General features: G+C 40.3%; 1 protein-coding gene across 4 annotated transcripts in view; it reads left to right on the top strand.

Moving 5' to 3' along the window:
- LOC110493891 (phospholipid transfer protein) overlaps positions 1–17,153 on the top strand; it is a 40,095-nt gene that overhangs the window by 13,961 nt on the left and 8,981 nt on the right. For 2 of the 4 annotated variants that reach the window (XM_036949877.1, XM_021568455.2), the window contains exons 2-15: positions 1,444–1,564; positions 1,825–1,924; positions 3,037–3,165; positions 5,355–5,510; positions 5,766–5,829; positions 6,159–6,222; positions 6,370–6,461; positions 6,825–7,001; positions 7,419–7,478; positions 7,591–7,755; positions 8,346–8,413; positions 8,542–8,584; positions 15,106–15,169; positions 15,314–15,390. In XM_036949877.1, coding sequence (XP_036805772.1) covers positions 1,444–1,564; positions 1,825–1,924; positions 3,037–3,165; positions 5,355–5,510; positions 5,766–5,829; positions 6,159–6,222; positions 6,370–6,461; positions 6,825–7,001; positions 7,419–7,478; positions 7,591–7,755; positions 8,346–8,413; positions 8,542–8,584; positions 15,106–15,169; positions 15,314–15,390 — 1,380 coding nt within the window. Of the gene's footprint in view, positions 1–314; positions 620–1,443; positions 1,565–1,824; positions 1,925–3,036; positions 3,166–5,354; positions 5,511–5,765; positions 5,830–6,158; positions 6,223–6,369; positions 6,462–6,824; positions 7,002–7,418; positions 7,479–7,590; positions 7,756–8,345; positions 8,414–8,541; positions 8,585–15,105; positions 15,170–15,313; positions 15,391–15,737; positions 16,658–17,153 lie in introns of those variants that run through there. The other 2 variants (XM_021568456.2, XM_021568454.2) reach the window with 2 other exon arrangements.

Genomic DNA, 17,153 nt, shown 5'->3' with positions numbered 1-17,153 from the left:
GGGTCAATGACCTCCTTGAGTCCCCTTGAAGAACTTTGCTCTATCTCGTTTTGTTCTCTCCAATTGTTGAGTTAACCGGTTCCCGCACTCCACACACACATGCTGATAAGACCAGATAAGGCAAATGATCTGAGAACAGTGTAGGATCATGTTAGTGAGTTACTGTCGAGTATTTGTTTCATTCCCGGGGGGGGGGGGGGGGTTAGACTGTAGAGAGTCTAAGTTAAATGGGGTTGGCGGGGTTGGTTGTTCGGTCAATCTTATAGGTCAAAAGACATCCTGCTTTCCTTCAAGCCTTTCAGTTCCACACCATGGGGGGTTAGTAGAGCAATCACTGCTTCCCCTGCTGTTGAATGAGACAAAGGGCTGAGCAACAGCTCAGCTCTGCAGCTTTACACACACACACACACACACACACACTCTTTGACACGCACATACACACTATTTGACACGCACATACACACTTTCTCTCTCTCTTTCTCTCTCTGTCTGACTCACTTACTCAGCAACTGTACATGCTACAGCAGGGCAGAGATACAGAGTGCAGCATTTGAATTTCAGACTGTGGAGCTACCTTTTTCTCTTTTGTTTGGCCTTCCACAGACCCTCCATCTTTGAGGTAAGATTTTGGTGGAGGATTTTTTCAGGGAAGAGAAGTCTTTGAATTCTAACTTGTGATGGAGAGAATGTGGGGTGGTGGGTAGGACAAGAAGAAAGGAATAACTCCATTGACGTTGCTGTTGCTCATGATATCTAGGGACTCTTTTCAAAACATTTGTAAGCAAGGTTGACAATATGAATGCACAGAATAGCCTACAATAACATCTGTTATTGTAACTACACTGCCATAGTATCTCTGAATTGCCTATCTTTTTGATAATGAAAGGGGTACAGTGTACCTGTTTGTAAGCGGCTAGTAATCATGTCTCTACATTTAGTTTTCAATTCTGTTCACTGTACCAGGAAAAGGGTAAGAGGAACATTGAGATGGGCAGTGCACTTAGTTTCTCCAAAAGGCATTCATAACCTGACTTTACAAATAACCTTTGACTTTAATATGACATTTTATGTTTGAAATTAATACCCATTTATTTTAGATATAAAGTTTGATGACCTGACTTTTGGGTCATATTGTGTCTCATGGAACAAAGCATCAATAAAGTTCATAAGAACTGGATGAATCATGTTATCGCCCTAGTTTCGAGGAAGAGTAAAGCAACCTCAGAAAGCTGGTCACCAACGATAAACGGATCATTTTATGACTGAGAGTGACCGGTTGGAGGTCTAGTATTGAGTAGTTCTACAAGTAAGGCAATACTTACTCTGTTTAGGCTCTTTAGGTCCGAAGTCAACCCTGGTTGAGTCGGACGTGTTAGTGTTTAAGCTTTGAGGTGGCTGGGTCCTTATCCACTCTCCCTCTCTTCTGTTTTGACCCCCCTGCAGGCACTCGTGATGGCTTCCTGTATGGTGTCTATCCTCTTCCTGTTCCCTCTAATCGCCGCCATGTCAGCAGAAGAACCGCCAGGCTGCAAGATCCGGATCACTAACAGGGGGCTCGAAATGTGTAAGAAATTCACCCCAAAAAACGCTCTTGTACATGTGATCTTAATAGTTTTCAACAGTCTACATTGGTCCCAGACAGTCTTCAATGGTCAGTCTTGACCAAAGCAAGACGTCATCTCTGCTGCATTGCAACTATCTGAATTTTTCTCTTCCAAAGCACCGTCATCCATTTAGCCCCTCTCAGTTGTCAGGATTGTCTGCTTAAGGTATTCACTAGGTAGTTCTAGACTCTAAACTCAACTCTTTCAACCTGCATTTTAGTGAAGTACGAGACGCAGAAGTTTGTGGTTGAGGAACTGAGCAACATCACCATGCCAGAGATGAAGGGCAAAGAGGGCCACTTCCAGTACACCATCAAAGAGTAAGCCCTGGGATCCACCCATGTTAATGCTCAGAAGTTTCTGCCGTCGAATTGCTCCAGATCCCTTTCATTTGAGTGCCTACAAATATTGTGGTTAAACTCAAATATACTAATTAATAAAACAACTTTATCAATTGGAACCTTTAACATGTGGAAGGGGGATAAAGTATTATTATTACTATTATTAACCCTGATATATTGTGCAAGCAATTGATCAGCATTAAAAACTTTGTGGATGGGGCCTTCCGAGTGGCGTAGCGGACTAAGACACTGCATCGCAGTGCAAACTGTGTTGTTCCATATGCTGGTTCGATACCAGTGCCGGCAGTGACCGAGAGATCCATGAGGCGATGGTGGGCTTTTGGTTTCTCACCCTCTAAAAACTGAAATAAATCATTCTAAATAACAAACTGGCTTTATTTAGGAATGAGTAAGAATGTCTCACCCCATGTTCAAGAATGGCCTTTTTTTTTTACCATGTTCTTACAAAAAAAGGTTTTAAATTCTCTAGTACTGCCGATATTGAAGGCTATCAAATGCTTCTCAAAGATGCCCTCTGGTGGTTAAACTAGCACTAACTAGCATTAATGGTAACAATGGCTGACAATTAAATAATGTTCCATAGAATTCTGCGGCAGCCCGCAAGGTGTGCTGCAGTATGATGCAACTTTTAAAGGAAGAACCACTGTATCATGGAACTGTGGGCAGAGTCTGAGTTGGGTGATTTGTCAAGAACCTGGATTTCTAAAAGATTACCTATAAAGTTTAGCAACTGGACATTCTCTTTTAAGGGATAAAGACGCTCTAGCCTCGTAAACCAGACAGGTGGTTTAGCTCACTACATGAAGTGAGCTAAACCATCAGCCAAACTGACTTTATATGTCATCTTCTAGACATCTGGGTTCTTGGAAAATCAACCCATGTAAACCAACGTAGAGGGTATTGCTACCCACTCACTGTTTCTGTTTTGGCCAACATCAACCAATTGGCAACCAGGCTACAGGATTTCTGCAACCAAAAGAGAACTTCTAGTACATTTCTAGTCAGATTTCTTGTGACTTTCGAGTATCAGCCCAAGCACTGATCTGAGTCTCTTCCTTCCTGTGGGTCAGGGTGAAGATAAATGAGCTGAACCTGACCTACGCTGACCTGGCCTTCCAGCCTGGCCTAGGACTGCTCTTCAAGGTGCAGAACTCCTCCATCGCTCTCAGCTTCCAGAGACACATCTTATACTGGTTATTGTGAGTCCTCTTTACCCACTACTGTCTCTATTTCTAGCCTAGTGCATTTAAGTCACCCCTCTACCTCAGATCACTCCTCTCCATAACCAATAGGAACCTGCTATTAGATATACAGTGCCATTAGAAAGTATTCAAACCTCTTGACTTTTCCCACAGTTTGTTGGTTAAAGCCTGAATTTAAAATGGATTATTATTTTTTTTTTTAAATCTCAATCGCCTTCACACAGTACCCCATAATGTCAAAGTGGAGTTATGTTTTTAGAAATGTGTACAAATCAAATCAAAAATGAAAAGCTGAAATGTCTTGAGTCAATAAGTATTCAACCCCTTTGTTATGGCAAGCCTAAATAAGTTAATTTGCTTAACAAGTCACATACTAAGTTGCATGGACTCACTCTGTGTGCAATAATAATGTTTAACATTATATTTTAATGACTACCTCATCTCTGTATCCATCACATACAATATCTGTAAGGTCCAGCAGTCGAGCAGGTAATTTCATAGATTGGAAAATCATAGATTGGAAAATCTTTGTGGTTGAACATAGATTCAACCACAAAGACCAGGGAGGTTTTTCAAAGCCTCACAAAAAAGGGCACCTATTGGTAGATGGGTAAAAATAAAAATAAAAGGAAACATTGAATATCCCTTTGAGCATGGTGAAGTTATTAATTACACTTTGTATGGCGTGTCAATACACCTAGTTAGTACAAAGATACAGGTGTTCTGCCTAACTCAGTTGCCGTAGAGGAAGGAAACCACTTAGGTATTTCACCATGAGACCAATGGATGTGATAGGAGAAAACTAAGGATGGATCAACAACATTATAGTTACTCCACAATACTAACCTAATTGGCACAGTGAAAAGAAGGACGCCTGTACAGCATACAACTATTCCAAATGCATCCTGTTTGCAACAAGTCACTTAAGTAATACTGCAAAAAATGTGGCAAAGCAATTCACTTTTTGTCCTAAATACAAAGTGTTATGTTTGGGGCAAATCCAATGCAACATGTCACTGTGTACCACAGCAAAAACCTGGATCAGTCTGCTTTCCACTAGACACTTGGAGATAAATTCATCTTTCAGCAGGACAATAACCTAAAACACAAGGCCAAACCTACACTTAAGTTGCTTACCAAGAAGACAGTGTATGTGGCTGAGTTAGTGTTTTAAAACTTAAATATACTTGAAAATCTATGGCAAGACCTGAAAATGGTTGTCTAGCAATGATCAACTACCAATTTGACAGAGCTTGAAGAGTTGTGAAAAGAATAATGGGCAAATGTTGCACAATCCAGGTGTGGAAAGCTCTTAGAGACTTACCTAGAAAGACTAATCACTGCCATAGGTGCTTCAACAAAGTATTGACTCAGGGGTGTGAATACTTATGTAAATGAAATACTTCTGTATGTTTTCACTTTCTCATTATGGGGTATTATGTGTAAATGGGTGAGAAAAAAAACTACTATTTAATCCATTTGAATTCAGGCTGTAACATAACAAAATGTGGAATAAGTCAGTGGGTATGAAAACTTTCCAAAGGCACTGTATCACACTGGTCATTCCCAAAGCGCGCATTTCCTTTGGCCACCATTCATTTCAGTTTTCCGCCTCCAACGATTGGAACGGGCTGCAAAAGATCTTACAATTTGACACATTCGTAACATCACACTTCTTCAAAAACATGAACTGAGCTGCTATCTGATCAACGTACCTGCTGATTATTAAGTCTGCTGTGTTTCCTTGGACTTTTCTGCCCTAACCCATTGTGAATATTTCTGTATAGTGTATTTTATTTTTTGTCGTATTGTGTGTTGTTCTGTTCACTGTTGCAATGTTATGCCTGTTGGCTATGTCGTTAATTTAATTGAGAATTGGTGCTCAATTGACTTATCTGGTTAAATAAAGGTGAAATAAATCAAATAAAATGTATCAAGAAAAGAATATGTTTTTATGCTAAATAATGCCTGTGTTTAAATACTCACAATGGTATCTTGTAGAGCCTTGAGGAGTCCAGTCATGCAGTGGTACGCTAGATTGAGGACATCAAACTTCAAAGATGATGTCCAACGAGAGTGTATTGGAAGTTCAAACCTTCTGATGCTACTTTATATGGTTGAGATTAGGACGTTGATGAGTATGTATGATGCTGGTCTGAAAATATTTATTTTCTGTGGTCTCATAGCTATGACACTGGAGCCATCAATGCCTCTGCAGAAGGTGTGAACATCCACACTGTCCTGCACACGACCAGAGATGAGTTGGGACGCCTCAAGATCTCCAACATCAGCTGCGATGCCTCCATCGCCAAAATGAAAATTAAGTTCACTGGCACCTTGGGGTAAATCCTGTTGATATTCTTTTTAAAATACTTGAGCTGCTTTCTTGTCCAGGGACCACGTATCAAGCGTCTCAGAGTAGGTGTACTGATCTAAGATCCTCCCTGTCTATAATAATCTTATTCATTATGATTTAAAAAACTAATTTCAGTATAATGTGTCTATAAGCAATATTGGAGCATTTTTCAGCTTTTGGATTTTTTTAACATGAGTGGGTGAAATTCAATAATTTACAACTCTGGTTTACTCCTTTGCAGGAGGGTGTATGACTTCCTGGCGACTTTTTTGACCACAGGAATGCGCTTCCTTCTGAACCAGCAGGTGCTGACAGATCAGTTCATTTCATTCTAGAACACTGGTTACACTTACAACATATCAACACTTCTGATTAAATCTTCATTGGCTGAGCTGGCAAATCAGCTGTTTTTACTTCTCATTAATATTTATGATGACTGTGTTAAGCCCACACCGTTCTGCTCTGAATGAACAGGGCAAGTAGGGGTAGACATAAAAGCTACTTTTTAACATACTGAATTATAATTTTAGGAAGAACATCTATTTCACTCATATTGTAATTAATTATAGGCTATGTTTCATTGAAATATGGGGCACTGGACAGTTCCTTTAACATTTGTCTGTTCTTTTCGTAGATCTGCCCTGTCATGAACCACGCTGGTTTGGTTCTAATCAACACTTTGTTGGAGACAATTCCAGGTAAGATAGTTCTTTGGAAAATGCCTTGAGAGATTGGTTATATAACAAAACTAACATTAAAAAAAGAAATAAAATAAAAACTTTTCTGACCACAAGTTTTCCACACAGAAAATATAATTGTATTTGTTTTAATTTGGACCCATCCAGTGCGAACAGAAGTAGACAACTATGTGGGGATCGACTACTCCCTCCTCAGTGACCCCGTGGTGACTTCAAGGAGCCTTGACATGGATTTCAGGGTGAGTGAGATAGTCTAGCTTGCTGTGCATTAGTCTCATACCGTGTGTATATTATGTATGTATGTTTGGGTAACATATTATTTGAAAGCTACATACATAAGCACTTCATAACACATCCAGAACCATACATTATGCATTCACTACATACAACAGTGAGTTGATATTTTTTGTTAAGTCACAGTAATGTCACTCATACTGCAAATATCAACATGCAGTTGTTGACATAATCAAACTGCTTATAGATGATGATTGTTTTATGAAGCCTTTATGTAGGTACGCCTAAAATAAAGTGTTACTTATTTTTGTATCTCACTCTCATCTCTACAGTATTGTATCTTCCTCGCTCTTTACTGTGTCACACAGGGCATGTTCTTTGAGCTCGGGAACGAGAGCAACACCTTGATGAACTCTGCCATCAACCCAATTGTGAGAGAGTACGACCGCATGGTGTACCTGGCTCTGTCCGAGTACTTCTTTGACAGTGGGTTGTACTCCTATTATAAAGCTGGCGTATTCCAAATGAATATCGCCAACGAGCACGTAAGTATGAGGCCTGAGTCCCCCATTATGTCTTGCAACCGTACTCTTTCCCCTGCATTTTAGCCTACACATGACATGACGCAAGTAATTCTTAGCTCCGAGGTGTAAATTATTCCATATTGTCTGTTATAGCCTTTAAGAATTGGTGTCTGCATCAGAGGTGCTACCAAACATGTTGACACAGATTTTAATAAGCAGCTGAGACATGCTTGGTTCTGTACCTCTTTACATAATGAGGTGATCTGCCCAATCATTAGGCTGAAGATACATACTAGTGAAAAAGGAGTCTGCATACTTAAATCAGATGCAATTTCTGAGTTGTTCTTTTTTTCACAGCATACCAATATTGTTCTAGTATTAGTATGACATGAATATAGTAATTTCTAATACAAGCTATTGAATACTATATGTTTTCAGATGCCAAAGGATCTGGAGATGCTCCTTAGGACAACATACTTTGGCATCATTATGATGATTGTGAGTATGTATGTCGGGATTGTGACCTGATGCCCCCACAAATAGGGTCAAGACATTGAATTCCACTTTTGCATTCCACTCACCCACTCCTGTGTGTGTGCGTCTCTCTCAGAACCCAGCCCTGGTGGAATACCCTATCTCCCTGCAATTGGAGTTGAACTCTGCCCCCAAGACAACCGTCAAGACCTCCGGGGTCACCGTGGCCATCACTGCCATCGTCACGGTGATGGTGCTACCGCCCGGCAAGGCGCCTGTTCAGCTCAGCAGCATGACCATGGTGAGAAAGAAGACGTCTTGTCTTCTCATGTTCTACATTTAATAGCTACTGATATTTATCAAAAAAGAACAACCATGAGAATAGTTGTTAGGCTAAGGATTGGCTCTGTAGGAGCTGAGAAAGGAAGGATACATATTGTTTCAAATGCATTCTTCCTAATGCTTTCTTGGTGGCGAGATATTGGTAAACAGTCTCATTGTGTGTACTTTTTAATTTCATTTGAGTGTTTGTTGTTTTTATTTGATCTGTATGTTTTTGCTCCTTTATATTATGTGTTGACTGAGGTTGGGGCCGCCAGGGGTATGTTTGGTATGGGTGTTGTTAAAAAATATGGGAAAATTGTATTGTTTTTTATCGATTGTATTGCCTTTGACATGATCAAATAAAAAAGATTGTTCACAAAAAAAAGCTTTCTTCCTTTCACTGAGGTAATCACTGATCTGTAAGTCAGAGGATGGGTGAAAATGTGGTTTCCACCCATTGCTCTCACTAGTTTAACCATGTCAGATCAGTGATTTCCTCAAGGTAAGCAGGAAGGAAAAGTGTAGAGACCAGCGCACTGATAAAGTGTATCTTTCTGTTCCTTGCAGGATGCCAAATTCAATGCCAAGGTGTCCATGAAGGGCAAGAGACTGGCTGTTCACGCAGACTTGAGGAGGTAGGCATGCATGTACTCGCACACGCACACACTCATATATACACATACAAACACACCTCAACACACCTCATACACACACAATAGCATCACAGGCAAATTCTTTAAGTGTATTCTGTTGTTATTGACAGGTTTAAAATCTACTCCAACCAGTCTGCTTTGGAATCACTGGCGGTAAGATTCTGCTCTCTCTCTCTCTCTCTCTCTCTCTCTCTCTCTCTCTCTCTCTCTCTCTCTCTCTCTCTCTCTCTCTCTCTCTCTCTCTCTCTCTCTCTCTCTCTCTCTCGCTTTCTAACAATTATGACCCTATATAATTTCACGTGCACTACATTCAACCAAATGCCTTAACCCAAATCAAGACTAAGAATGAAACCCAATGAAACAACACCTGTTTCCACAAGAGAATAGTAAAGAAGCATAATGACAAATATTTAATTTCAAGTGGATTTATAAATTAATTAATTCAGAGAACATTGCTTGATCTCCTTCCAGAATCAAAATGTGTATCTTTTGACCAGCATTTCCATGTCAGAATCATCCCGTTTTCATTTGGATAAACTTACGGATCCCTTTGGGGATCTCTTACGGCATATAGACATACCCTTAAAGTGGTTCTGAGGAAAGCACATGTTCTCAGAGAACATTGAGGAATAAAACTCTTTGGAGGAATAATACTCAGAAATGAAACTTTGGACATCTGTGCAGCAGTCATAATCAGATGAAAAAAGGCCTTCCGGCATGCCAAGGTTTGTTTCTCTAGCTTGATAGGTGACATAGTTGGACCATGATTTAGTATTGGTCTGAAGAAAGATGTTATTTTCTTCATTAGCACACTACATAGCAGTGGTCTGCTGCATGGTTGTCTTCTCCTCCGGAATCCATAGGATGGCTGTACATTAAACAGGAACTTTACTGACCTCAACAGTTATGTTATACTCCTTGCATCAGAAATGGATCCAGCAGAATATAAGAATAGAAGCCCTGACTGGTAGAATGAGGTTATTCCACTGCCCTGGACTCATAAACCACAACAAATCAAATCAAATGTATTTCTATAGCCCTTACATCAGCTGATATCTCAAAGTGCTGTACAGAAACCCAGCCTAAAACCCCAAACAGCAAGCAATACAGGTGTTGAAGCACGTTGGATAGGAAAAACTCCCTAGAAAGGCCAAAACCTAGGAAGAAACCTAGAGAGGAACCAGGCTATGAGGGGTGGTCAGTCCTCTTCTGGCTGTGCCAGGTGGAGATTATAACAGAACATGGCCAAGATGTTCAAATGTTCATAAATTATCAGCATGGTCAAATAATAGGTCTGGGACAGGTAGCACGTCTGGTGAACAGGTCAGGATTCCATTGCCGGAGGCAGAACAGTTGAAACTGGAGCAGCAGCACGGCCAGGTGGACTGGGGACAGCAAGGAGTCATCATGCCAGGTAGTCCTGAGGCATGGTCCTAGGGCTCAGGTCCTCCTCCGAGAGAAAGAAAGAGACAAAGAGAGAGTTAGAGAGAGCATACTTAAATTCACACAGGACACCGGATAAGACAGGAGAAGTACTCCAGATATAACAAACTGACCCTAGCCCCCCGACACATGAACTACTGCAGCATAAATACTGGAGGCTGAGACAGGAGGGGTCAGGAGACACTGTGGCCCCATCCGATGATACCCCCGGACAGGGCCAAACAGGAAGGATATAACCCCACCCACTTTGCCAAAGCACAGCCCCCACACCACTAGAGGGATATCTTCAACCACCAACTTACCATCCTGAGACAAGGCCAAGTATAGCCCACAAAGATCTCCGCCACGGCACAACCCAAGGGGGGGCGCCAACCCAGACAGGAAGATCACATCAGTGACTCAACCCACTCAAGTGACGCACCCCTCCTAGGGACGGCATGAAAGAGCACCAGTAAGCCAGTGACTCAGCCCCTGTAATAGGGTTAGAGGCAGAGAATCCCAGTGGAAAGAGGGGAACCGGCCAGGCAGAGACAGCAAGGGCGGTTCGTTGCTCCAGAGCCTTTCCGTTCACCTTCACACTCCTGGGCCAGACTACACTCAATCATATGACCCACTGAAGAGATGAGTCTTCAGTAAAGACTTAAAGGTTGAGACCGAGTTTGCGTCTCTCACATGGGTAGGCAGACCATTCCATAAAAATGGAGCTCTATAGGAGAAAGCCCTGCCTCCAGCTGTTTGCTTAGAAATTCTAGGGATAATTAGGAGAGCACTGCAGTAGTCTAACCTAGAAGTAACAAAAGCATGGATGAATTTTTCTGCATCATTTTTGGACAGAAAGTTTCTGATTTTTGCAATGTTACGTAGATGGAAAAAAGCTGTCCTTGAAACAGTCTTGATATGTTCGTCAAAAGAGAGATCAGTCTCTATATATAGATCCGTCTCTATATCAAAGGGAGTGTTTTCCCAACTGGTTTATAAAACTTAAAATTGTCAGCAGTGGTGTAAAGTACTTAAGTAGTACTTTAAAGTATTTTTACTTAAGTCATTTTTTTGTATAAGTACTTTACAATCACTACATTCCAGAAGAAAATAATGTACTTTTTACTCCATACATTTTCCCTGCCACCCGAAAGTACTTGTTACATTTTGAATGCTTACCAGGACAGGAAAATGGTCCTATTCACACACATATTAAGAGAACACCCCTGGTCATCCCTACTACCTGATCTGGCAGATTCACTAAACACAAATGCTTCATTTGTAAATTATGTCTGAGTGTTGGTGTGCCCCTGGCTATCCGTACATTTAAAAAACAAGTAAATCGTGCCGTCTGGTTTGCTTCATATAAGGATTTTTTTTTTATATATACTTTATTTTGATGCTTAAGTACATTTTATCAATTACATTTAGTTTTGATACTTAAGTATATTTAAAACCAAATACTTTCACTTTTACTCAAGTAGTATTTTACTGGGTGACTTTCACTTTTACTTGAGTCATTTTCTATTAAGGTATCTTCACTTTTACTCAAGTATGACATTTGGGTAATTTTCCCACCACTGCTTGTCATTAACTGAATCAATGAAGCCAACCACTTAGAGATTAGAGTTTAGGAAAATGTATGTTCCATATCAATGTGTAGCATGAGATATTTTTCTATCTGTGAAAACACAGATATTGAAACAAACAATTCTAGAAATCACCCTGCAACAGAGCATGCTGGGAAATATGACAATGACACTCCCTCATTTTTCTGTTTCAATGGAAGTCAATGAACTAAGTAGCCCAGACTCAGCTGCTATCACATTGGTGTATATGGGAGAGCCACCCCTTAAGTAGACAGGAACTGACCATTCTTTTCAATGGTAAACAGCCTGAGTCTTCATTTATCCCCCATCTTTGCTGTATCTGGTTACTCTTAATGGAGTTAAAAGTACTCAGTCCCAAACAACTCCACGAATCAACATTAACTCCAGGCAGCCAATGACACTGGCGTTGCACTTTACCCCACGGTCTGTGTTCTATTGATCTCTGTAACATACAGTGGCTTGAGAAAGTATTCACCCCCCTTGGCATTTTTCTTATTTTGTTGCCTTACAACCTGGAATTAAAATAGATTTTTGGGGGGTTTGTATCATTTGATTTACACAACATGCCTACCACCTTGAAGATGTAAAATAAAATAAAAAGTGAAACATACAAGAAATAAGACTAAAAAACTTCAAATTTGAGCATGCATAACTATTCACCTTTTGCAGCATTTACAGCTGCAAGTCTCTTGGGGTATGTCTCTATAAGCTTGGCACATCTAGCCACTGGGATATTTGCCCATTCTTCAAGGCAAAGCTGATCCAGCTCCTTCAAGTCGGATGGGTTCCACTGGTGTACAGCAATCTTTAACATACCACAGATTCTCAATTGGATTGAGGTCTGGGCTTTGACTAGGCCATTCCAATACATTTAAATGTTTCCCCATAAACCACGCAAGTCTTGCTTTAGCAGTATGTTTAGGGTCATTGTCCTGCTGGAAGGTGAACCTCCCATCCCAGTCTCAAATCTCTGGAAGACTGAAACAGGTTTCCCTCAAGAATTTCCCTGTATTTAGTGCCATTCATCATTCATTCAACTCTGACCAGTTTCCCAGTCCCTGCCGATGGAAAAACATCCCCACAGCGTGATGCTGCCACCACCATGCTTCACTGTGGTGTTCTCGGGGTGATGAGAGGTGTTGGGTTTGCACCAGACATAGCATTTTCCTTGATGGCCAAAAAGCTCAATTATAGTCTCATCTGACCAGAATACCTTCTTCCATATGTTTGGGGAATTTCCCACATGCCTTTTGATGAACACCAAATGTGTTTGCTTATTTTTTTCATTAAGCAATGGCTTTTTTTCTGGCCACTCTTTCATAAAGCCCAGCTATGTGGGGTGTACGGCTAAAAGTGGTCCTATGGACAGATACTCCATCCTCCACTGTGGAGCTTTGCAGCTCTTTCAGGGTTATCTTTGGTGTCTTTGCTGCCTCTCTGATTAATGCCATCCTTGCCTGGTCTGTGAGTTTTGGTGAGCAGCCCTCTCTTTGCATGTTTGTTGTGGTGCCATATTCTTTCAATTTTTTAATAATGGATTTAATGGTGCTCCATGGGATGTTCAAAGTTTCTGATATTTTTTTTATAACCTAACCCTGATCTGTACTTCTCCTCAACTTTGTCGCTGACCTGTTTGGAGAGCTCCTTGGTCTTCATGGTGCCGCTTGCTTGGTGGTGTCCCTTGCTTAGTGGTGTTGCAGACTCTGGGGCCATTCAGAACAGGTGTATATATACTGAGATCATGTGACAGATCTTGTCCACACAGGTGGACTTTGTTGAACTAATTGTGACTTCTGAAGGTAATCGGTTGCACCAAATCTTATTTAGGGGCTTCATAGCAAAGGGGGTGAATACATACAGTGGGGCAAAAAAGTATTTAGTCAGCCACCAATTGTGCAAGTTCTCCCACTTAAAAAGATGAGAGAGGCCTGTAATTTTCATCTTAGGTACACTTCAACTATGACAGACAAAATGAGAAGAAAAAAATCCAGAAAATCACATTGTAGGATTTTTTATGAATTTATTTGCAAACTTTGGTGGAAAATAAGTATTTGGTCAATAACAAAAGTTTATCTCAATACTTTGTTATATACCCTTTGTTGGCAATGACAGAGGTCAAACGCTTTCTGTAAGTCTTCACAAGGTTTTCACACACTGTTGCTGGTATTTTGGCCCATTCCTCCATGCAGATCTCCTCTAGAGCAGTGATGTTTTGGGGCTGTTGCTGGGCAAAACAGACTTTCAACTCCCTCCAAAGATGTTCTATGGGGTTGAGATTTAGAGACTGGCTAGGCCACTCCAGGACCTTGAAATGCTTCTTACGAAGCCACTCTTTCGTTGCCCGGGCGTTTGTTTGGGATCATTGTCATGCTGAAAGACCCAGCCACGTTTAATCTTCAATCCCCTTGCTGATGGAAGGAGGTTTTCACTGAAAATCTCACAATACATGGCCCCATTCATTCTTTCCTTTACACGGATCAGTCGTCCTGGTCCCTTTGCAGAAAAACAGCCCCAAAGCATGATGTTTCCACCTCCATGCTTCATAGTAGGTATAGTGTTCTTTGGATGCAACTCAGCATTCTTTGTCCTCCAAACACAACGAGTTGAGTTTTTACCAAAAAGTTATATTTTGGTTTCATCTGACCATTTGACATTCTCCCAATCTTCTTCTGGATCATCCAAATGCTCTCTAGCAAACTTCAGACGGGCCTGGACATGTACTGGCTTAAGCAGGGGGACACGTCTGGCACTGCAGGATTTGAGTCCCTGGCGGTGTAGTGTGTTACTGATGGTAGGCTTTGTTACTTTGGTCCCAGCTCTCTGCAGGTCATTCACTAGGTCCCCCCGTGTGGTTCTGGGATTTTTGCTCACTGTTCTTGTGATCATTTTGACCCCACGGGGTGTCTGACTAAATGGTGTCTGACTAAATGGCTGACTAAATACTTTTTTGCCCCACTGTATGCACACACCACCTTTTCGTTAATTTTTTTGAAACAAGTAATTTTTTTTCATTTCACTTCACCAATTTGAACTATTTTGTGTATGTCCATTACATGAACTACAAATAAAAATCAATTTAAATTACAGGTTGTAATGCAACAAAATAGGAAAAATACCAAGGGGGTGAATACTTTTGCAAGGCACTGTATGTATAGCTATGGGTTCAACACCTATCTGAAGTCCTGTAAACATATGTTATTACATTAACAAAGACCTTTTTAATTTCACCTTTGAAAAACATTTAAAAAATTCCCCTCATCTTTGTGATGAAGACATGAATTGACCAGGTGGATGACCTAATCTAAAAATACACATTTGACAACCAACCTGTGAGAGAACCATCCACAGTCTCCCCTACCATTAACCCTTACAGTAATATTTTACAGGTATGGGCTCCCGAGTGGCGCAGTGGTCTAAGGCACTGCATCTCAGTGCTAGAGGCAATACTACAGAACCTGGTTCGTTTCCAGGCTGTATTACAAATGGCCGTGATTGGGAGTCCCATAGGGCGGCGCACAATTGGCCCAGCGTTGTCCGGGTTAGGGGTTGACCGGGGTAGGCCGTCATTGTAAATAAGAATTTGTTCTTGACTGGCTTGCCTATTTAAATAAATAAAAATGTCTCTTTGTTCTGTCTCTATAGCTTATTCCCTTACAAGTCCCCCTCAAGACTATGCTGCAGATCTCAATAGTACCCATAATCAATAGTGAGTATCATTTTAAAGCAGACCAGTTTAACCCCACAATAAATACTCAATGTACATAAAACATGTAACTCAGATAACAAAAACATATTTTTTCAAAATTGTTGACCTTGTATTTTTAATCCTTCATCCGTAATTCAATTTCAGACTGGACCAAGAGAGGCGTCGCTATCCCTCTTGCAGATGGTATGGACTTCATAGAGGAAGTGGTGGAGTATCATAACGTGAGTCTCAAGGCTTCTGTTACTTCTACTATGCGAGAACAACACATTTGATATACTAATCAAATTCTAGCTTGTTCAGTATTATCTGAGTGGCAATTGTCCAAAATTATTAATGACAATCATAACCTCCTACAACATAATCTTGACATCTTGGCCAATCAGCAGGGCACAACATCGAGGAATGTTCAGATAGAAATATTATGTAGAACACCTCTATGCCATATTGAAAAAATAATCACCATCCTTATTTCTATGCAGTACGTTACATAGCGTTTGTCTTCTGAATGTGGCCCTGTTGATGAACCGCAGCTAAATCAGCTTCTCTCACCTTTCACTTGACCTTTCAGGGTTACCTCATCATTGGGGCAAACCTACATTTCAGCAAGGGCCTAAGGGAGATGATCGAGAGGAAAATCCAGGCTGATGCCGAGAACGCCATCTAAAGAGAATTATCCACCAACAATAACCAATATATCTTAGATAAACACCCATCCAATCCTGTGTTTCTATGTCCTCAAGGGCACATGCCTTATCTACAACATGGAGCAGACTCTACTGTAACAATTTCACCAAACCATGCGGATTCAAAATCTTTTAAGAATCCAAAATAATAAGCTAGGCTGCAATCTGTCCAATATATATGAGAGCGAAATGGACAATACAAATCATGCTTATGTAGAAAGATCACCACAATAATACCACAACTTTAGTATTTTTTTCCTATTTATTGCTATTTTGAAAAGTGCTTTAAAGATACTTTTATAGTTGCCTAATTTTTTAATAGTCTATAGAGATAAATCATCAACATTCTTGCCTCAGAAGGGCACATACTGTATGTGAGTGTACTACTCAAAACAATACCTGACCTCGTGTCATAAGAATTGCCCATGGTCATGTCAATGCCCATGCTAATGTCAGGAATTAATTGTGTGCTCTTCACCATCCTTTTAAAAATGACAATGCTTAACTGTATAATATATGCTAAACTTAAAACTAATTTAAAATGTGTTTCTACAAAAAAAAAATGCCTTCCTTACTTTACCATTAGTCAAATGGAGAGCTAGCTGGTGAGAAATAAAATGTACTATATGAGAAATGAAATGTTTAAGGAATGTTAACAGAAAAAAATTAATTTTGTAAATATGGCTTCATACCTGCAAAGACTATTCAATGATTGAAAGGCTTTCCTTACATGTGTAACTAGGGCCTAACCGAACAACATTCAGTATGACAATGTGTTTAATAAATCAATCCCAAAATTCATAAACAGACAAAAACAACATTTTCTTGTAATCTCTGACAAATCACTCACCTGAATTATTGGTAAAGAACAGTTTTATTATAAAATCATGACAGAATCAATGTGAATACAGCTGAAGCATTGACACATTCCCTTTTTATCAAAGTGGTTCCAATAATTAATTTCTGTGATGAGGCACATAACTGCAGTTTATTATTATATAATTTAATTACTGTACATCTAGAAGCATTTGTTATTTCTCAAAACACAATTTCTGACAGTGAACAGATCCCTTTGAGTACATATAATGCTATTTAAGGCATTACTTAAGGCCAAATCCTAACTTCCACTTAAGTTGAATTTCCACGTAGTTATGCATTGATGTCAATGGGAGACGAACAACATTTTTTACTTAAGAGCAAGTTAGGATTCACCCCATAGTGGATGAACCTCACCACTGCCTTGTGTACCATCGAACACTGAATACATACAATCAACAAATGCCAGAAGCTGGAATCAATGC

This window comes from Oncorhynchus mykiss, chromosome 17 (assembly GCF_013265735.2).
Source record: "Oncorhynchus mykiss isolate Arlee chromosome 17, USDA_OmykA_1.1, whole genome shotgun sequence".
NCBI lineage: Eukaryota > Metazoa > Chordata > Actinopteri > Salmoniformes > Salmonidae > Oncorhynchus > Oncorhynchus mykiss.
The sequence above is the reverse complement of the archived record's forward strand: the minus strand, read 5'-3'. Positions and strand labels throughout refer to the sequence as shown.